We start from the raw sequence: 16,584 nt of genomic DNA on the forward strand, positions 1-16,584 counted from the left end.
ATCCATGGCCATGCTGGCTGAGGTTGATGGATTTTGGAGTCCATCATAATCTGGAGGGTCACAGGGTCCCTATGCTTGCTCTAACAGGGCAGCTGGTCTTAAAAATATTGTTGATTATTTCTAATGTAGGAATTTCAGAAGATACTTATGGGCTTCCCATAGGCATCTGGTGGGCCATGGAACAGTGCGCCAGATTCAACTAACTGGCCCTCCCAGCTGAAGCCCGTGCAGTGACTTCCACTAGCACAATGAGGCTTCCCTTCTCTCCTCCCACTGTTCGCCCCCAGGAGGGTGGGGGGTTCAGGAGAACCCCCCAGAACAGCATGTGTGAGGAAAAGAAAAATCAATCCATCCAGCAAGAAGAAATGCTTGCTCTCATAGACAATTTTAGCACAACGTTGACTGCTGCCCAGAATCCTGGACTAGATGGGCTTTTGTCCTGATCCTCTTATTTCTCAGTCAGGAGAAAATACCTCTTCTGAGGTCCTATAAGCCGGGGTAGCTGCTGTGTTTCAAGTATTGGTGGGCAGCATCTGGATAGCAGGTGACACATGTGCATTATATATATGTGTGTGTGTTCCCCCTTCAGAACTGTTCCTGCTCAAACGCTAATTTCATACCCTCCAACATTTCTCTGATGAAAATAGGGACGTCCTAAGGGAAAACGGGACATTTGGGGATCAAATCAGAAACCGGGACAGCTTCTGTTAATCCAGGAATGTCCCTGGAAAATAGGGACACTGGAAGGTGTCTGTATTTGGTCCATTAGCAGCTTTATCAAAACTAGGTGCAAGAACCTATCATGAATACCTCCCTTGTTCTCTTAGAACGGCAGTGGCACCCAGCTCAGAGATTCTGGAACTGAGTTCCAGCTGAAAGAAAGCCCTATATGTATATAGCCCTCCTAGTGGCAACCCATAATACTGATCGGGCCTGCAGCCACTTACTGTATTTACACAAATCTAATGTGCCATTGAATCTAATGCACACCCTAATTTTCGCGACGTAATTTGGCATTACATTCAAGTAAATATAGTAACTTTGGTGACTATGGACAGGCCTGTATCACCAGGTGCCCCTGCGCCATCTGCTAGCCCCAAAGTAACTTCTACTTGTCAGCTGCTTGGACAGGAGACCATGTGGGAACCATATGGAAGCTACTCAAAGCTCTTCAAAGTGTAAGCACGGCTGATAAATAAAAATAAATCCCGACGAGAAACCCTGACATCTGGCCTGCGCGCTTCATAATCCACGGGGCAAAAATGCAGCCCATCAGCCATTTATGGTGGACCTTGGAAAATCTGGCGCCCTGCTTGGAATTACAAAAATGGTGTGTGCGCAATTTGTGTTCATTTGACAACTGTGAGGGAGGCTTGACCTGCCGACGAAGAGAAAGGATTGTTTCAGAAGTATGCCTGTGTTTAAACTGAAGGGAAGTCTGGCTGCTCAATTTGCGTTAAGCTCAATAACAGGAAAGTACAGTGGTACCTCGGGTTAAGTACTTAATTCGTTCTGGAGGTCCGTTCTTAATCTGAAACTGTCCTTAACCTGAAGCACCACTTTAGCTAATGGGGCCTCCCGCTGCTGCTGCGCCACCGCCGCGCAATTTCTGTTCTCATCCTGAAGCAAAGTTCTTAACCCAAGGTACTGTTTCTGGGTTAGCGGCGTCTGTAACCTGAAGCGTATGTAACCCGAGATACCACTGTAGATACAACTATTTTTATTTCTTTTTAGTTACAGAAACATTTTAGTTTCCTAAGGTTGCAGAGAGTTGTTCAGAAACCTTTATTCCACTCCTAGAGTGGTTTAACAGTCCATCTGTCTTCATAGGGAACTCTGGAAATTGTAGGTCTGTGGGGGGTACCAGGGCCTCCTAATAACTCTCAGCACCCTTAAAAAAACTACTAGCTTGTCCCTTGCTAACTGTGGTACAAGCAAGGGTCCTTGGTAACCACAAGGAAGCATGCTTTTTTGTCTCTCAGGGTCACAAAAACCCAGCAGCAGAGGAGAGTGAATGTGGGGGCCTGTGATTTATACATTCATTTCCTCCCTGACCCAGAGCTGTAATTATAATAATGTCCTATCCTGTCATCAGCATGTCCAGAACTTCCGTCTCCCAATCTCCGCAAACAGGAGCGGTGGTAGAAATGCCAGCACACTCTCAGCAAATACCACAGGGGCAAAGAAGTTAATAGACACCGCATTTAATGCACGAGCAACTCCCGGTGCCGAACACAGCTGCAATTAGCAGCAGGGAGAGGAACAGCGTTACCATTTACTCTCGCTCCAGTGTGCTCCCACTGCCGCTGCTTCAAGCTGTGTGCGCATGACGTTAGCCACAATCCATACCTATCCTGTAATTTCTTGAGAAATACAACAGTCTGGTGTGTCTTTCCTCAACCCAGCTTCTGCACAATTTGAAAACATAAGCCACACTAACTTCAGAGTTCTTATTATTTATTAAACTTATTCGTCATTGTTTTCCTACCAATATAACCCAAGGTGACCCACAACAATAAATAAATAACAGTAAAACCACCATAAAACAAAGCACAGAAGAAGCAAATTTTTAAAAAGCAGAATTAAAACACCCCACCCATTGAAGGGGACCACAGATAATTAAAAGCCAAAGGCTTGGCAAGAAAGAAATGTTGGCTGGGGGCATTAACAAAGAGACTGCTTTGACAGCTTCAGCAGCCTCTTTTACAACAAGGGTGGGGGATACCAGTCTTGGCCCACTGCAGGGCTCAGGTTAGCATGTGAGCCCATTTTCTCTAGCCATGCTCACAGTCCATCAGTTTATAGGCAAGAGGGTTGGGCTCGGTCCTGCTGGGTATTACAGTACTTGGGACACTGCATCCCCTGTGCGGAATGCGTTGTCAAAGCAGATCCCTGCAGCCAGCAGGATTCAGGGGCAAAACTAGGCTTTATTTCAGCCGGGTCAAAGACACAGTTTGGCGCACACACACCCCATCTGCAAATTTGCTTACACACACACACACACACACAGGCTGGGGGCCTCAATGACATCCCTCTGGAGGCTTCACCCAGGGCAAAAATAACCTGGCTAGCCTCCCCCTCCAGGTACCGCTCTGCAGGATTGAATCCTCCTCTCATCAGCTGGATAGCGGAGTGTTCAGTCCAGCTGGGTGCCGCTTTGCCAGTGTGTTCCCGGTGGAGACTACTCTGGCAAGGCAGATGCCCTCCCCTCTGTGGGGGTTCATAAAGATTCAGATCTGTCCTGTTCTGCTAGCTGCCAAAAAGCTTCCTCTGATCTACATAATCCCCTCTTGCAGATATAAAACCAGAGATTTGGAGGACACCTAAATATGCCCCTCCCTGTCCTATAACTTTTCTTTAGGGTTGGGCCTTGTACCTGGCTCTTAGTTCATCTTGGTTGTACACAATAATAATTTAAAAACTCTTTCAGGCAACTATTAATTCTTTTCTTTTGTATAAAATTTTCACACTCGTGGGTGACCGACTGGAACCAAAAAAGCTCAATAGGTTTTTTTAAATAATCATCTTTGGCAGAGTGTGGCACAGTGCAGAATAATTTATTGCTGTATTCATTGGCAAAAATGTGGGCTAGCCGCAAATTGTGTCCCTCTTTGTTAGTGATGTCTGTTACCTGGATCTGCACTGCCATAAAATTAAAACGTTTTTCCTTTGTTAAATAGCTTGCAAATGGAATAGTGAAGAAGTGGAAATTTATTTGACGCTAGTGTGCCACCATGTGGTCTTCAGTGAAAGAAAAATAAAGATTTTAAAATTATGTATGGCAGAGGAAATAGCTGCTGTGGCTTGTCTAGGATATTTTGGGTTGCATCCACGTGGTCCGTTGGTTGAATTTCCATCCTGATCTGTTTGCCCAAAGTTTGCAGGGAGATTGTAAGAGGTTGGCTGCTTATTCATTTGACTTATAGTTGCCATATTTTGAAGAGCAAAAAAGAGGACACATTGGCCACCTTCTCCTATTAACTATGGATCACTATGACGACTCTCATTTTAACATACCCATGAAAAACAGGATGTGTCCTGGAAAAAGAGGACATATGGCAAGCCTGTTTGTATGCAGGTCACCTGTTATCCCACATTTTCGAGTAGTACATTCCCCACTGAGTTCCTTACTGCAAAAAGGGCCATTTTTATTTCATTTTTAATATGTTTATAGCACAAGAACAAATCCAATTTAATTGTGCCCCCTCAATTCATTGAATTCCACCAGCAAAACTGCTACAATCGAGACATTTTATGCTATCAGACCAATAGTCCATCTAGCTCAGGATTTCCTCTGAATACCAGTTGTTGGGGATCACGACTGGGGAAAGGGATTTTCGTTCTGCCATGCTCTTTGTGGGTTTCCCAGAGGCATCTGGATAAGCAATCTAAGAACAAGATGCTGGACTAGACGGACCGTCAGTTTGATCCAGCGGGGCTATTCTGGTGCTTGTTACTCACCAAATGACAAAATAAGGATAAAACAGCAAGAATTCATCAGGAGCAAGGACTACAAACCAGAGGTCAGTTGGAACATTCAGTATGTGTGGAATTGTACGTGTGCTTAATTAGGAGCAGCCTTTCTGAGCTCAACAGAACCTGCTTGCAAGTATGCACAGAATTGTGCTAAAGGAATTTGGTGGCAAGTATGCACAGAACTGTGCTAAAAAAATTAGTTGTAAGTATGCACAGAATTGTGCTAAAGGAATTTGGTGGTAAGTATGCACAGAACTGTGCTACAGAAATTAGTTGTAAGTATGCACAGAACGCAGGGACGCGGGTGGCGCTGTGGGTAAAAGCCTCAGCGCCTAGGGCTTGCCGATCGAAAGGTCGGCAGTTCGAATCCCCGTGGCGGGGTGCGCTCCCGTTGTTCGGTCCCAGCGCCTGCCAACCTAGCAGTTCGAAAGCACCCCCGGGTGCAAGTAGATAAATAGGGACCGCTTACTAGCGGGAAGGTAAACGGCGTTTCCGTGTGCGGCTCTGGCTAGCCAGAGCAGCGATGTCACGCTGGCCACGTGACCCGGAAGTGTCTCCGGACAGCGCTGGCCCCCGGCCTCTAGAGTGAGATGGGCGCACAACCCTAGAGTCTGTCAAGACTGGCCCGTACGGGCAGGGGTACCTTTACCTTTACCTTTATGCACAGAACTGTACTAAAGAAATTTGGTGGCAAGTAGATAAATAGGTAGGGACGCGGGTGGCGCTGTGGTTTAAACCACAGAGTCTAGGACTTGCCGATCAGAAGGTCGGCGGTTCGAATCCCCGCAACGGGGTGAGCTCCTGTTGCTTGGTCCCTGCTCCTGCCCACCTAGCAGTTCAAAAGCACGTCAAAGTGCAAGTAGATAAATAGGTACCGCTCCGGCGGGAAGGTAAACGGTGTTTCCGTGCGCTGCTCTGGTTCGCCAGAAGTGGCTTAGTCATGCTGGCCACATGACCCGGAAGCTGTACGCCGGCTCCCTCGGCCAATAAAGCGAGATGAGCGTCGCAACCCCAGAGTCCTCCACGACTGGACCCAATGGTCAGGGGTCCCTTTACCTTTTTATGCACAGAACTGTGTTACAGAAATTAGTTGTAAGTATGCACAGAATTGTGCTAAAAGGAATTTGGTGGCAAATATGCACAGAACTGTGTTAAATGCACGTTACTTAACTGCGTCTAACCAAGCGGGCACCATATGCTTCTCTTCTCGAGGGTAAGCGCAACTGGACCCAAAAGCCTCTGCAGGCCTTCCAGAACTCAAAGCGTCGCCATGGCGACGAGCAAGCGTCTCTCCGAAGGCGCCGCTCGGCACTCGACTCACCCCCTGTCTACGTGGCTCGGCGACTCGGCTCTGCGGGCTGCGCGGCCGGCCGGCGCATGCGTATTAATTCGGCTCCCCCGTCGGCGTGCCGCTCAGGTTTTCTTTTGGTGTGCGGCGGCCGCGGGAAGCGAAAATGGTGAAGCTGACGGCGGAGCTCATCGAGCAGGCGGCGCAGTACACAAACGCCGTGCGGGACCGGGAGCTGGACCTGCGCGGTGAGGAACTCGGCCTGGCGGTGGTGGTGGCGGCGGCGGCGGCCTGGGAGCGGGAAGCGCGCGGCGCTTGCTTGGCCTTAGTAGGCCTGAAGCGCGCGGGCGGTAGGCAAAGCGGGAGGGGCAGCTGAGTCGGGGGACGGTGGCTCAAGAGGGTCACGTTAGGTGGCCCACGTGGGTCGCGCCGCCCCTGTCCTGGAAAGGGTGTGGTTGGCGTACCTGTTGCAGCTGGTGGTAATAGGAGCCCAATGCTGCAGAGGTCACCTGGGCCTTAAGGAGCAAAGTTGGTTCGGTGGGCACCCCCAAAATAATGGACAGAAGAAGACGTAAGAAGAACCCTGTTGCATATACAGTGGTACCTCGGGTTAAGTACTTAATTCGTTCCGGAGGTCTGTTCTTAACCTGAAGCACCACTTTAGCTAATGGGGCCTCCTCCTGCCGCTGCGCCGCCGGAGCACGATTTCTGTTCTCATCCTGAAACAAAGTTCTTAACGGTATGCCTCACGGAGAGCCTCAAGGTCCATAAATAGCAACACCCTAGTGGTCCCGGGCCCTAAGGAAGTTAGATTGGCTTCAACCAGAGCCAGGGCCTTTTCAACACTGGCTCCGGCCTGATGGAACGCTCTGCCTCATGAGACCAGGGCCCTGCAGGATCTGATTTCTTTCCGCAGGGCCTGTAAGACAGAGTTGTTCCACCTGGCCTTTGGCTTGGAGCCAATTTGATTCCCTCCCCCTCTTTTTTCTTTTCCTTTCTCCTCCTGTGATGAGGTTTCAATATATTAATGTTGTATTTTAATTTTGTTTTTAAGTTGTATTCATTCAATTTGTTTTTATTATTGCTTGTTAGCTGCCCTGAGCCCGGCCTTGGCTGGGGAGGGCGGGGTATAAATAAAAATTATTATTATTAACCTGAAGCACTATTTCTGGGTTAGCGGAGTCTGTAACCTGAAGCGTATGTAACCCGAGGTACCACTGTACTGTAGATAGGTAAAGGGACCCCTGACCATTAGGTCCAGTCGTGGCCCACTCTGGGGTTGCGGCGCTCATTTCGCTTTATTGGCAAAGGGAGCTGGCGTACAGCTTCCGGGTCACATGGCCAGCATGACTAACCTGCTTCTGGCGAACCAGAGCAGTGCATGGAAACGCCGTTTACCTTCCCGCCGGAGTGGTACCTATTTATCTACAGTGGTACCTCAGGTTAAGAACTTGATTCGTTCTGGAGGTCCATTTAACCTGGAACTGTTCTTAACCTGAGGTACCACTTTAGCTAATAGGGCCTTCCGCTGCCACTGCGCCACCGCCACGCAATTTCTGTTCTCGACCTGAAGCAAAGTTCTTAACCCGAGGTACTATTTCTGGGTTAGCGGAGTCTGTAAGCTGAAGCGTCTGTAAGCTGAAGCGTCTGTAACCCAAGGTATCACTGTACTTGCACTTTGACGTGCCTTCGAACTGCTAAGTTGGCAGGAGCAGGGACCAAGCAAGGCGAGCTCACCCCGTCACGGGGATTTGAACCACTGACCTTCTGATCAGCGAGCCCTAGGCTCTGTGGTTTAACCTACAGCTCCACCCGCGTCCCGTTGCATATATATACAGTCTCTAATAAGAGGCCATCCACACAGTTCCAGGAAACTCAAAAGGAGCTAATGAAGACCCTTACACCGTCATGTTTAGTATTCATTTTAATTTATTAAATCTCTATATCACAGGGCAGATCACAACATAAAAATGCAAAATGGGAACACAGAATACAAACCAAAGCGAAACAGAAACACCTAATAACCCTCCCTCCCACAAGTATTTGGCATCTAGAGTGATTTCTTAAGAATAGAGCTTTTAATTAGCTGTTGCAGCTGTTAACTGTTGATGGAATTTCCCTCTGTGAGCCTCCTTTTTTAAAGCAATTTAAGAGAATGGCTATTACCACAAAGGAAGCTGTCATATACTGAGCCGACCATTGGTCTATCAAGCTCAGTGTTGCTTCTACATTGACTGGTAGTGACTCTCTAGGGTTTCAGACAGAAGCCTCTCTGAGCCCTACCTGAATTTTCCAGATATTAAACCTGAGACCTTCTTCAAACAAAGCATGTGCTCTACCTGTGAGCGAAGGCACACCCGTTATTTAACATGACTTGTAGCAGTGAGAACTACAAATTAGTATTGAGTGCTTTGAAGTACTATTTTTTTCTGCCTATCCTAAAACTGCTGGCACGCAATTTCACTGAGTAACCCCAAGTCCATCCTCTCAGAATTGTCAGGATATTGTAAGAAACACTGACGTGATAGTTTTCTTTCATATGTCGTCCAGTGCATAACTGAAGTATATATTTCTCCTGCACTATAGTTTGTTTGTTTTTGTCCCATGTTGCATCATCAGGATATAAGATCCCTGTGATTGAGAACTTGGGCGCTACCTTGGACCAGTTTGATGCTATCGATTTCTCTGACAATGAGATTCGGAAGTTAGATGGGTTTCCTCTGCTGAAAAGACTGAAAACATTGCTGATGAATAACAACAGGTTAAGGTGAGTGTCTTTCCAACTTCAGTTTTGAGATCTCTTTGGCTGCAGTTCTCAATACTCTACTTCTTGTACCACTTATTCAAGTCTAAGCTTAAAAGCAGTTGAAGTTTGGTTGAAGAGGACTTACAACTTCCAAGATAATAATTATTCTGATGGCTCTCCCTCCCCCCCCCATTTTATTTTATTTTTAGCCGAATAGGTGAGGGACTTGAACAGTCTTTACCAAATCTCAAGGAGCTCATTCTTACCAACAATAACATCATGGAATTGGTAAGTGAAATAAAGGATGAAAGAAGTTGGAATGATTGAATGACATACACGCAATCACTAGAAAGGCCCCAAATTTTCTAAGATAGGGTTTTCTTGCCTTTTTTGATTACATGAGGCAACTTTCTCAGTGAAGATTTTACCCATTCTGACTTCTTGAGAGCAGTTGCAATGTAGCAGATAATACCAGTGAAATGTTACTCAGAATATTGTTTCCATGTTGTTGCTTAAAATAAAGAAATGGCCCAGGTTTGCACACAACATTAAACCATGGTTTTGTGCTCCATGCATGAGCAAGAAGACCCTGAACAACACTGCTCTCCCATTTCTTCCTTCCATGCAGCTGGGAGTCCTTGGCAGCGGTTAAATTTTGCTTTCCACTGATCACAGCTTATCATTGCGAATGACCTAGAGATTGTGATTTGTAACAAATTCTGCTAAGTTTAATCAAGCCAGCTGCAGAAACAACAGTTTGAAGCTTGTGGCCCTCCAGATGTTAATGGACTGCTGCTGCCTTCAGTCAGCTTTGCAGTCGTTTGATATCTACCACCAATCTTGGCTGGTTGCTTGGTCTGAAAATAAATGGCCATAACGGCTTGCCTGAGCTTAGGAAAAGCAAAGTTAAACAAATAAGCTCTATGATCCAAAACTACCTGAAAAACCTGAACTTAAAATTATTTCTTAATCAGACACTATATTTTGTTAATATGCAGTTTTGCCATTGATATTTGTACAGTGGTACCTCAGGTTAAGAAATTAATTCGTTCTGGAGGTCCGTTCTTAACCTGAAACTGTTCTTAACCTGAGGTACCACTTTAGCTAATGGGGCTTCCTGCTGCTGCTGCGCCACCAGAGCACGATTTTTGTTCTCATCCTGAAGCAAAGTTCTTAACCCGAGGTACTATTTCTGGGTTAGCAGAGTCTGTAACCTGAGTTACCACTGTATAGGAAAATGGTGCACGTGCTGTCCCCGTATAAGATCACCGATTTTTCTTTTGGTGCATTTAGATGTGGGGAGAAGCAATGTCCAATTGGAAATAGCATCTACATACAATATGGTTGGGTGTAGTAAGCCATACACACCCTTGGAGAAGAGCTCAGTAAACAAGTGAAAAAAATCAGTTGAAAATAAACCCTAGAATGTAAACTGACCCCAGAAATAACTTTTGTTGCTGCTGTTCTGGGTGAATTTTTGAAAGCAAAGACACTAAGGGTTAATTGTCTTGCTTTTACAATGTAAAGCCATACAACTGAGACAAATGTGTTTAACATGTTTCACATAGTGAGTTAAGCCTAACTGTTCTTAAGCTATAAAGTTTGAAATGCATGCAGTGATCCTCATTTTATAGTATAATTAACTCTTGGTTAAGGGGCCTCAGTGTGAGCTGTTAAACGTATATTAACATAGCTTTAACTACATTTGTGTTTCTCTTATTCAGGGTGATCTAGATCCTTTGGCAACTGTCAAATCGCTAACATATCTGAGGTATGAGATAATTCACCTTTGTGATCAAATATTATAATATGCCTTCCTTACCAAACGTCTGTCCTATAAATTAAGGTTGGCAACATGATCTGCCAAATATTTTTTCCCCCGAAGCCTTCAACACTTAATAGAACTAAGAGGGCTTGCTTTGTTTTCCAAAGGCTCTCTAGGGATTTCCGAGTGTGGCGTTGTGGTAAGAATTCACCTCTACACCCCCACTGTTTGTTACCCAGGTGCGGGAGCACCTTTTAAATGAACCACAGAACCAAGGAAACTGTTTCAAGTCCAGCATCCAGATTTAGGGACTCGGCGTTTTTATTTATTTTATTTATCTATTGCAATAGAACTCAACCCAAAGTGCCAGTTGAGAGGGTTTGCTCCGAGGCACTTCAGAGCAAAAGCTTATATAGTAGTTCAAACGCAGCAAACGAAGAATCATAAAACATCTTCACATACGTCAGGAAAGGTTACAGGTCATGAAACAGAAAAAAATGTATGGCCTTTTCCTGCTTTCCACTCCCCCTGCTGTCGCCTTGTGGTTGACCAGCAGTGCCGAGACCTTTTGCCCATTTTGGGTATTGGATGTCCCACATTGCCCTGGCAGCCTAGTCTATTATCATTCTTTGCTGACGTTTCTCCATCTATCTTTCAGGAAGCTTCCAAGGATTTTTGATTAAGACTCTGGTACTAACTCATGTGAAAACATCCTGCCATTTGTGCTGCTTTCAAGGTCAGATAAGGAGAGATGGAATGCAGCGTAGGCGGGAGAGTCTCACAAATGAGAACACACAAAACTCAAGCCTAACACATTCTGTCTAACAGTTAAATGCAAAGAAAGTGAAACGCTGAAACATTATTAAAATAATAAAAATGTACACCTGGGGTCTTTAGATGTGAATTCTTACCACAGAGTGATGCTTCTTCACAAGAGGAGAGTATAATAAAAGTATGATGAGATAAATAATTATATATTGAAGAGATCCCTGTTTATTTTATGTAATTAACATTTGCATGGTTCATTTTTTAACATTTTGCTGAGGCTTTTTCAGAATGAAATGAAAATATTATGCTTCATATAGTTATCAGATAATATTTTGATTCATAGATGGCACTGGATAGCATAGGTCTTTGAAAGAAGTGTCACGTCTTCCTGTCTCTGTTTGTAATGTTTGCATAAACTTTTATGTTCATGAGCATCACAAACAGATATACATTAACACGTAGCAGATTAGTAGGTCCTGCCTCCAATAAAATTAAATTTGAGAGCAGTTCTGACATCAGTAACCCACTAACGGTGACAGCAATCAAAGCAATCTTATTCTTCATCAAATAGTGTAATCAGTTTACTTTTGGTTATTAATCTCCCTTTAATTAGTCAAGCAACTCTGCTTTTTACCTCGGTCCTCAAAGTGGCTGGTGGACCAAAGCATGGTTAAGAGGTTGGCAGGACTAGGGTCTTGCCATTTGGTCTGGCCTCTTAAAAATAATTATTCCCAACATTGGTAAGAACCTGGGAGATGAAGGGGAAAGACACTTGGCAATAGGGAATGTTGGGCCAAAACATTCCTCTTCAGCAGTGCCTTTGTTTGAACTGTGTAAATATGTTTCTCCTTTTCCTCCCTTCAGTATTTTAAGGAATCCAGTGACAAATAAGAAGCATTATAGGTTGTATGTCATCTTCAAGGTCCCACAAGTCAGAGTCCTGGATTTCCAAAAAGTGAAATTAAAAGTAAGTGTTTTGGCAATTGTGAAGAATTTGTCTTTTGAGAAGCTATGCATTTAAATGTTTACTACCTGAGTTTTCTTTTCGTGCCTATAGTATAACATAATTTTCTCATTATAACGCATTTTCAGACTGTGACATTTGTTTATGGCTACGGCTCTGCAAATGTAATTCTGAATGCCTTTCTCATGACCATACAGATATCATGAAAACACATTTATGAATCTGCAGTCATAAGCCTGGAAGCTTTTTTATTTGGAACTGTATTTTAGATTTGAATCATTATTAACATAAATACAGGATTGCCTTCTCCTCACCAATCAGCAAATGTTAGCCTAAATGAAAGCTTGAAGCAGTTTTCAGACGATAAACATGCTGAAGCATTTTAGTCTGTATCTTATTGTGTGTTCCATTTAATTGAAATAGTTTCTGTGAAGGTAATTCCTAGAAATGGGGGGTGTCTGTTCCCTGCCCGCAGCTGTGGCTGGAGGAAAGAAAGCAGAGTCTTATCAAATATGCTTTGAGATTAAACGTTAGTTTCTTGTGTAACAAATAAACTCTAGTTTGCCTGCTGGCTGTGACTTCAATCAACTTCATACTGTTTTTGAAGTGAAATTAATGGACAGGAACTATTGCGTGGTGGGGAATATCTCAGTGGCCTCCCTTGCCATCTGAGCTAAATGGAAAATAGATCTTTCTTGTGAAGGGTTATAGGTTTCACTGGGGCCAACTTTTAAGGCTTCATCTTGATGCCGCCTTGTTTTTTCAAGAATTGCACCTCCCCGTGCCATTTCTTTTTGGGAGACAGGAGCTATGCACCGTATACATGCTTCTATTGAATGTTGCATTAACTCTGTGTGTGTGGTATCGCTGTAGGAGCGTCAGGAGGCAGAGAAAATGTTCAAGGGCAAGCGGGGTGCACAGCTTGCAAAGGATATTGCCAGGAGAGCAAAAACGTAAGATACAGATAACCACTTTAAACTGGCAGTCTCCTTCAGAAACACCACAGCCAGTTTGTAAATACTCTTGGGCTGTAAGAAAATTGAGTAGTCGGTGCGCTAGTTAGCACCAAAATTGCATTGTTGATGAATGGCAATCATTGCTTTTTTCTCTCGACAAGTACATTACGAACCCTGACAGTTTTAACATCCAAGCTAGCAGCTTGAACAACACATCCGATTGATATTTTTTTCATAAAAGGCTCTAAAAAGGGTGGGATGTGGGAAGGTCACTCTGCTGGTGTTTCTGAAGGAGCTATTACTTGATTGTATCAGTTTGTTAACAAAGATAAGATACTACACCTGATTGAAATTGGTGCTTCTGGAGACTTCTCTTTGGAAGCTTGAGAAGCATGACAATAACTCTTTGACTTTAACAAGGCGTCTTTTTTCCTTCTGAAGTTTCAACCCAGGTGCTGGCTTGCCAAGTGACAAAAAGAAGGTGGGCCCCTCCCCAGGAGATGTGGAGGCTATTAAGGTAATGTTTTTTCAGACTTGTACAGGGAGGAATCTACCAAGAAAAACATTCACTGTCATTTACTTCCAGAAGATAGATCTATCTATGTGTGTATTGAGTGTGCCACATTGCTTTGTTTTTCAGGTACTGACATAGTTTGCGTAGCTTTCCTTTGCAAATAAAGAGTTCAGATTTTGTAAACATACTATAACTGTCTTGCTCCTTATTGCAAAAATTCAAGTTTCTAAGTGGCCAGATCAACACAGTCTGATAGCTAGGGGTAGATATCAGTAGGTTAAAAATGTATTTGTCTAAGGAGGAACAGCTAAAATGTAATAGGTAATAAAATGTCACCCTCTAGCTGGAATTGAATTGAACTCTTCTTGACATGCTGAATCGTTTTCAGAGCCAGTATGGTGTAGGGGTTAAGAGTGGTAGATTCGTAATCTGGGGAACCTCCACATGCAGCTGCTGGGTGACCTTGGGCCAGTCACACTTCTTTGAAGTCTCTCAGCCCCACTCACCTCACAGAGTGTGTGTTGTGGGGGAGGAAGGGAAAGGAGAATGTTAGCCGCTTTGAGACTCCTTCGGGTAGTGATAAAGCGGGATATCAAATCCAAACTCCTCCTCTTCTTCCTTGGTGTTCAGACCAGTCTTGTTAGCACTGTTGTAATAGGCACAGTTCAATTGTTGTGAAACAGGCATTGAATTTAATGTTAACAGTGTTGCATAAGTGACCTTTGATTTTTTCCCTTTAAGAATGCCATTGCTAATGCCACAACACTTGCTGAAGTAGAGAGGCTGAAGGGTCTGTTGCAGGCTGGTCAGATACCTGGCAGAGATCGTAAAGCAGGTGAGGAATATCTTTGGAACCCTTATTCTTGCAGGACATTTTGAACAGAGGTTGAACTGCCCCTTTTCTGTCGCTTTCTTCCTCTCCGTGCAGGGGAGTTGGCCCTTGCCAGAAGTCAATAACAGCAACACACCCACCCACCCCTGCCACCAGCCAAACAATACCCCAGCCCAAGAATCTGTTTAGCAGCCTTGGCTTTTGTAGCTGGAGTCAATCATAGCCCTGCCCTCCCAGGCCAGGTGGGAAAAGGCCTGCCAGGCAGGGAGCAGGTCTTCCAGGACTCACAGCCAAGATGGTATAAGGCAGCTTCTGATTTTTAGACAGACGTTTTAAGAAAGCTAGGATTTTCCATAGCCTAGAAAAGGCCACTATGCAAAATTAAGTATTTCTTGGCAGCAGTAGTTAGTAGAATAGCCATTATTGCAGCTTGAGGAAGCAAACAAGTTAAGAACCTGCAAATTCACTTAATGCTAGTGAGCTAAATTTGAAGCATCAAAAGCCCATCTTTGGAATACTTCCATAGAATAAAAAAGCAGACCTGTACAGTCACTCCTTATCATCAGCTTCACATTTGTGGTGGAGGGAATGATTAAAATATTAAGAAATTGTGCTCTTTTCTTTAGGCCCTATGGATGAGGCTGAAGAAGAGATGGAGGAAGATTCAATTGCCAATGGATCCTAAAATGCATTTTTCTGCATCTGGGAAGTCTGCAGAATACTCTGTACCATTGTCTGTCAAAGCCTTTTGATTGATTGCTGAAGTGGAATTATTATTTTTTGTAGTTTTTGTTCAGAATCACTCTTGTTAATTTTTTATACTGTACATTTTGAAGTAAAATTAAAACTTTTCCTAAATGCAGCATAACATTTGGTGCAAACAGTTGATTTTAAAATAATGCAGCTTTATGTTCCGTGTACCACCGTCCCACCTCTAAGTGCATGTGTTGGTGCCATTACATCTAAAGTTGGTGCCATTACATCTAAAGTTTCAAGCCAGAGTTTTCACTTGCCCTCCATACCAGGAGGTTACATGTGAACTATTGTTCATTTAAAAACTTTCCTTTTGGAGAGATGCAGTTCACTTGCAGAGAGCCATGGCCACATGGTTTCTTGTTTGTTCCAGAAATCACAGAGAGGAAAGGGTTGGAGGAGAGGCCTCTAAGATACAGTTACCAGATTTTTTCAATGAATCTGGGGACACTTTTTTTTTTTTTTTGGAAGCTGAGTAGCAACAGGGAGTCAGTAGTGGGGATCGTGAGGCAAAAGACCCTGGGCCCAAGCAAACATTCATATTGTATAAAGGTGCAAAGCCCTTGTTTTCCACCTTGTGAAACATAAATGCACAGAGTTTTTTAAAAACAGGGCAACAGCATGCCGCACGTCCGTGACTCCTGAGCTTCCCCCGATCTGCCCCCCCTCCTCCTTTGTTTTGACTGATCGGGAGGAGTCACAGGTGGGTGGCTGTTGCCCAGTTTTTTTATTTAAAACTGCGCATTTATGTATCACAGGGTTCAAAAGAAGGGCTTTGCACCTTGCCTGGCAGAGAAACCACGCACCTTGCGCCCCTCCTGGGCAACGCCCGCCCACCCGTGACTCCCAAGCCTCCCCTGATCTGTCAAAACAAAGGGGGCAGGAGATCTGTACCACCAGACATCCCTGGTTCCCCTTCGGCAGTGACAGCGGCAGCAAGCAGCTCCTGAACCAGCCAGAGCCAACTGCGCTACCAGGCTGGCTCCGGGCTACTGAGGCTGCCACTGCCACATTTCCAGGGGACAGATTTGCAAATCCGGGGACGACTGGTAACCCTACTCTAAGAGCCTGCTAAGCTACACCCACACTGGCAACTTCAGCTCAGGGCTCAGGCTAGCCCTTTCATGCACACAAGTGTGAATCAATAACTATACTACAGCAGTTATTACCTCAGAGAAGGTAAGGTTGACCCCTATTTTGACACAAATGTCAGCCAGAACGTCCGCATTGCTTCTGTTACGTTCCTTGGTGAGTGTTGGATGTCTCACACCTTATAATAATCCACCCCCATCATTCAGCCCGAACACTCTTTTTTGTGGAGGTCCAGATTCCCTTAGGGGGTGTTTTGTGGGAGGTACGTTTTGTTGGTGGACAGGGCTGTAGCTTGTGGTAAGTGGAGCCAGAGCTAAAAGTGGGCAGGGTTTTATGTTACTTCCTTTGCACCCGGGAAGCTGCCTGGGGAGAGACAGATCATTCTCAGTGGAACTCTGAATTGTGCCTTCTCCATTTGCCCCCACCCCAT

General features: G+C 44.7%; 1 protein-coding gene and 1 long non-coding RNA gene across 2 annotated transcripts in view; one reads left to right on the plus strand and one right to left on the minus strand.

Moving 5' to 3' along the window:
• LOC114584969 (uncharacterized) overlaps positions 1-5,889 on the minus strand; it is a 36,910-nt gene extending 31,021 nt beyond the window's left edge. Inside the window, exon 1 of the long non-coding RNA XR_003703773.2 lies at positions 5,798-5,889. This is a non-coding gene — a long non-coding RNA (uncharacterized LOC114584969). The remainder of the gene's footprint in view (positions 1-5,797) is intronic.
• On the plus strand, positions 5,882-15,177 carry SNRPA1 (small nuclear ribonucleoprotein polypeptide A'). Its single transcript, XM_028707201.2, has 9 exons — positions 5,882-6,012; positions 8,384-8,531; positions 8,720-8,798; positions 10,235-10,281; positions 11,908-12,010; positions 12,881-12,960; positions 13,405-13,480; positions 14,219-14,312; positions 14,936-15,177. The coding sequence occupies exons 1-9, from the start codon at positions 5,931-5,933 to the stop codon at positions 14,992-14,994; spliced, it is 768 nt and encodes a 255-aa protein (XP_028563034.1). The 5' UTR covers positions 5,882-5,930; the 3' UTR covers positions 14,995-15,177.
• Positions 15,178-16,584: the final 1,407 nt, after the last annotated feature.

This window comes from Podarcis muralis, chromosome 14 (assembly GCF_964188315.1).
Source record: "Podarcis muralis chromosome 14, rPodMur119.hap1.1, whole genome shotgun sequence".
NCBI classification, from domain to species: domain Eukaryota; kingdom Metazoa; phylum Chordata; class Lepidosauria; order Squamata; family Lacertidae; genus Podarcis; species Podarcis muralis.